The sequence below is a fragment of the Vollenhovia emeryi genome, unplaced genomic scaffold, assembly GCF_000949405.1.
Source record: "Vollenhovia emeryi isolate VEMERY1.0 unplaced genomic scaffold, V.emery_V1.0 DF942575.1, whole genome shotgun sequence".
In the NCBI taxonomy this organism is placed as follows: Eukaryota; Metazoa; Arthropoda; class Insecta; order Hymenoptera; family Formicidae; genus Vollenhovia; species Vollenhovia emeryi.
In genome coordinates this window covers 1-3,660 of record NW_011963791.1, presented here as the reverse complement: position 1 = coordinate 3,660, position 3,660 = coordinate 1, and the positions used below count along the sequence as shown (strand labels likewise).

General features: G+C 43.2%; 1 protein-coding gene across 2 annotated transcripts; it reads left to right on the top strand.

Moving 5' to 3' along the window:
- The first annotated feature begins 782 nt into the window (after positions 1–782).
- On the top strand, positions 783–3,627 carry LOC105568364. Of its 2 annotated transcripts, none has more exons than XM_012024002.1 (4): positions 783–1,200; positions 1,525–1,620; positions 1,786–1,929; positions 3,477–3,627. In XM_012024002.1, the coding sequence occupies exons 1-4, from the start codon at positions 1,089–1,091 to the stop codon at positions 3,485–3,487; spliced, it is 363 nt and encodes a 120-aa protein (XP_011879392.1). In that variant the 5' UTR covers positions 783–1,088; the 3' UTR covers positions 3,488–3,627. The 2 variants fall into 2 exon arrangements, with proteins under 2 accessions (XP_011879392.1, XP_011879386.1); XM_012023996.1 differs by lacking the exon at positions 3,477–3,627 and adding an exon at positions 3,334–3,455 and having other exon boundaries at positions 1,786–1,955.
- Positions 3,628–3,660: the final 33 nt, after the last annotated feature.

The window sequence follows — 3,660 nt, the reverse complement described above, 5'->3', positions numbered from 1 at the left end:
TTTTATGTTTTATTAATAATAATTTAATTAATGTTACTCTATATCCATTTTAATTAATTTTTCTTTTTTTCTAGAAAAATTATCAAATTTAATTGCCGATCAAGAACTGGATTTTCGTCGCTTAAAAAATGGTGTTAAACCTCGACGAAGTCACACACGGACAAATAGAGAACGAGATACGAAAATTACTAACGCGCAAAGAGACTTAGTTAATAAAAGGTATTATTTTATAATTTTACAATATTTAATGCTTTGAGTCAAAAATGTTAAAACATAATAATTTAAAAGTTATATTAAATTTCTAATTTTTTTAAGGTTACCACTAAAAGACTTTTTACTCATGTTTACCACGAATTTTCAAATGGAACAAGTGACGTTATTTGAAGGTGAATATATTATTTTCTACATTCACTACTATCTATTTACATTTCTTCTACACTATCTTCATACATTATATGTAAATTATATTTACAATTAGGTATCTGTATCATAATCTTATAATGCTCATTAAATTTAAATATTTAAATTGGAATCATAATATATTATACATAATAATAACAGATTTATTCCAAAAATGTATAACTGTCTCTTTTTTAAAGATGCTTGTTGCGACGTAAATATAGTGGGCCCACTACGAAGCCTTGCCGAGCGAGGCTTCTAGAAAAAACCAAGCGCCCTTCGGACCTTTGGTCGAGCGCTCTAATCTTCTAAGTAAAGAATAGAGGGATATGCTTAAGTCACCAGTGACGCATCTTCCGATAAGAATCGAGTCATCAATCCGAGACAAAGGCGATTCGGATGACGTTGTTCTTTGACGATCGAAGCTTCGATCGTCAAGGAACAAAGAACGGCGGATATATATATGTATATATAGGGCCAACGGTCACGGCAGGACACTTCGAAGTCGTCTCTCGTAGAGCAAAGATCGAGCCCTTTTCCGAGTTCTCCGCTAAGTTATCGAGGCCGAGTCCTCGCGTTCGTGCGTTTGTGCGTACCGGAGACCGAGTTCTCCGCTAAGATATATCGAGGCCGAGTCCTCGCGTTCGTGTAATTTTAAATAAACAATCATAAACAAACGAAACTAGTGTATGGACTTAAACTCCCACACACGCAACAATGCTGAGTCATCAAGTGATATTATTTTACAAGCCGCAGATATAGAGTTGTTCACAGATAATTTAAATGAAACATTTCAGACAGGTAAATAGGATGTATAATTTCTTTTTCATCTGTAAATTTATTAAGTGCGTTAATTCTTTACAATTTTGAATTAATTTTTTAATCTGTTTAATATATGATCAAAAACTTTCAGTTTGTTAACTCTTTCAAATTTTATTACAATAATGTTGTTACACACTCTACATATATATAATATAAACAGTAAACCGCTAAAAATTTTTAAATTATATGATGATTTTACAGTACACATTTTAAATATTAAAAAAAAGTCAATTTAAATATTAGCTCTCAATCACTTAACTTTATTTATGTTCTCATAAATCATTTAATTTTTTTTAATTTTAGGCAGACAAAATAACCCTAGACACAGAAGATCTCGACCTAAACAAATAAATTCATCTAGCCGAAGAGAGGAAGAACATGTAACCAGAAGAGATGCAGGTAACAAAAATTTTGTCATACCTTACAAGTCTTTAAATGAAATTTTTCAGATGTTGTCATTATGATGCTAATGATACTCGCATATCTCGTTTCTACTACTTTTCTTTACTAGTTGTGTATAAATATATTATACAGGTATGTATAAAAATAATCTTTTATTTTCAGACCAAGATTGTGAAAGTTCTCCCGATACACAGAGGACAGCAATTACACATGCAATAATGCAGACGACACAAATGACACAGCATGAAGAATCTCAGACAATCAATATTACTTTTAATTCAGAAAGTGGAATCACAAATACACAAGGTAACATTACTACTTAGTAATTCAAGTTTGTTCGCGGCGAATGAACCATAGTTCGTAGCGGCCGGGTTACCGGCCGAGCGGCGTTACCGCGGCGCTGCACAGGTGCTCGGCGGCGCCGCCGCGCGTGCGAGCGAAGGTGAGCGAGAGCGAGCGGGGCATGCGCGTCGCCGCTCCTGTGACTTTTCCATCCGGTCGATGACAGTGACGATAGAGTGCCGATCGTGCGTTGAAAGGCGACGGACGGACGACGGGCCGATAGCAAGGATATCGGACCCTGCGAGTACGAGTTCGCGGTTGCGATCGAGTACGACCCTGGGAGGAAGCCATCGGCGCCAGGGAGACGACGAGGCACGCTCGAGGCTTCGGACTAGTAAGAAGGCCCGTGGATCTCGCGGGATTCCGCCACAGCCCAGACGGCTGAGCGGCCATCTTCCACCTCGGAAGGATCGAGTGACGGGGACTCTGCGCGGGCGATCTCGCCTCTGCCGGGAGTGAGTCCAGAGGACAACGGACCCCGCCAACGGGGAAGGACGACCGCCCTGCGACTGGGTCGAGGGCGCCGACACAGTCGGTGCGCACATCGCGTAGTCGCGAGAGGATACGATTGCGGAACAACAGGTAATTGCGGGGGATAGCCGCGGGTGCGGGTCTCGCCGTTGGAGGGCCGTGTTCGAGAGGGAACGCGGCCCCCCTTTTGGTACTTGCGGGGGATAGCCGCGGGTGCGGGTCTCGCCGTTGGAGGACTGTGTTCGAGAGGGAACGCGGTCCCCCTCTTTGTGCTTGCGGGGGATAGCCGCGGGTGCGGGTCTCGCCGTTGGAGGGCCGTGTTCGAGAGGGAACGCGGCCCCCCTTTTGGTACTTGCGGGGGATAGCCGCGGGTGCGGGTCTCGCCGTTGGAGGGCCGTGTTCGCGAGGGAACGCGGCCCCCCTTTTAGTAATTGCGTTGCGACGCGCGCGCTCACAAGGGAGAGCGGGGAGGGGGCGGTGTCGGTGTAGCGGCACCCGCCATTTCGGTCTGCGGCGGCCATTTGGGCCGCGTCGGGCGACAACTACCGCGCGGTACGTGATGTAACAGCGATCGCGATTGTAATCTGGTGTGAATGGGCCCGCGCCGCCGACACGGCGGCCGGCCACTGTGTTCTAATAAAGTATACGCTTGCTCGGGCTTTTCCCTTGATTCGCAAGGGTTTTTATGCCTCAGCAAGTGTGAGTGTACCGCGAAAATCTGGTGTTATGATTGTGTAAACCTTCCTGAGACTGCGTCCCGCTTCCTTATCTACGGGCCCGTGACTTGAGATTTATGAGACTTATGCGCGTACCGAACGCCCGAGGCGTTCCGATCCATGTAAATTCGGACAGGGCTTCCCCGCGGAGAGGAAGCGACACTAACTTAAACACACAAAGTTGCTTCAAGACATTAAAGTTAATTTGTCTCATATAGATTTATAGACTATATTTTAACTCTTCTTTCTCTCTTTATTAGTTTCCTTTACTAGTTTTGTATTAAATAAATTACACAAAAATATATAAAAATAATTCATTTCCAGTCCAAGATTGAGAAAGTTCTTCCGATACACAGAGGACAACAGTTACACATGATATAATGCAGACGACACAAATGACACAGAATGAAGAATCTCAGACAATCGATATTACTTTTGATTCAGAAAGTGGAATGACAAATACACAAGGTAATATTACTACTTACAAGGGACCGTTTCAAAGTGTCCT

Coding starts and splice junctions, on each gene's coding strand:
- LOC105568364 (XM_012023996.1), top strand. CDS start 1,089: ATGGACTTAAACTCCCACACACGCAACAATGCTGAGTCATCAAGTGAT. Junction 1,201..1,524: donor AAATGAAACATTTCAGACAG/GTAAATAGGATG, acceptor TTTTAATTTTAG/GCAGACAAAATAACCCTAGA. Junction 1,621..1,785: donor TGTAACCAGAAGAGATGCAG/GTAACAAAAATT, acceptor TTTTATTTTCAG/ACCAAGATTGTGAAAGTTCT.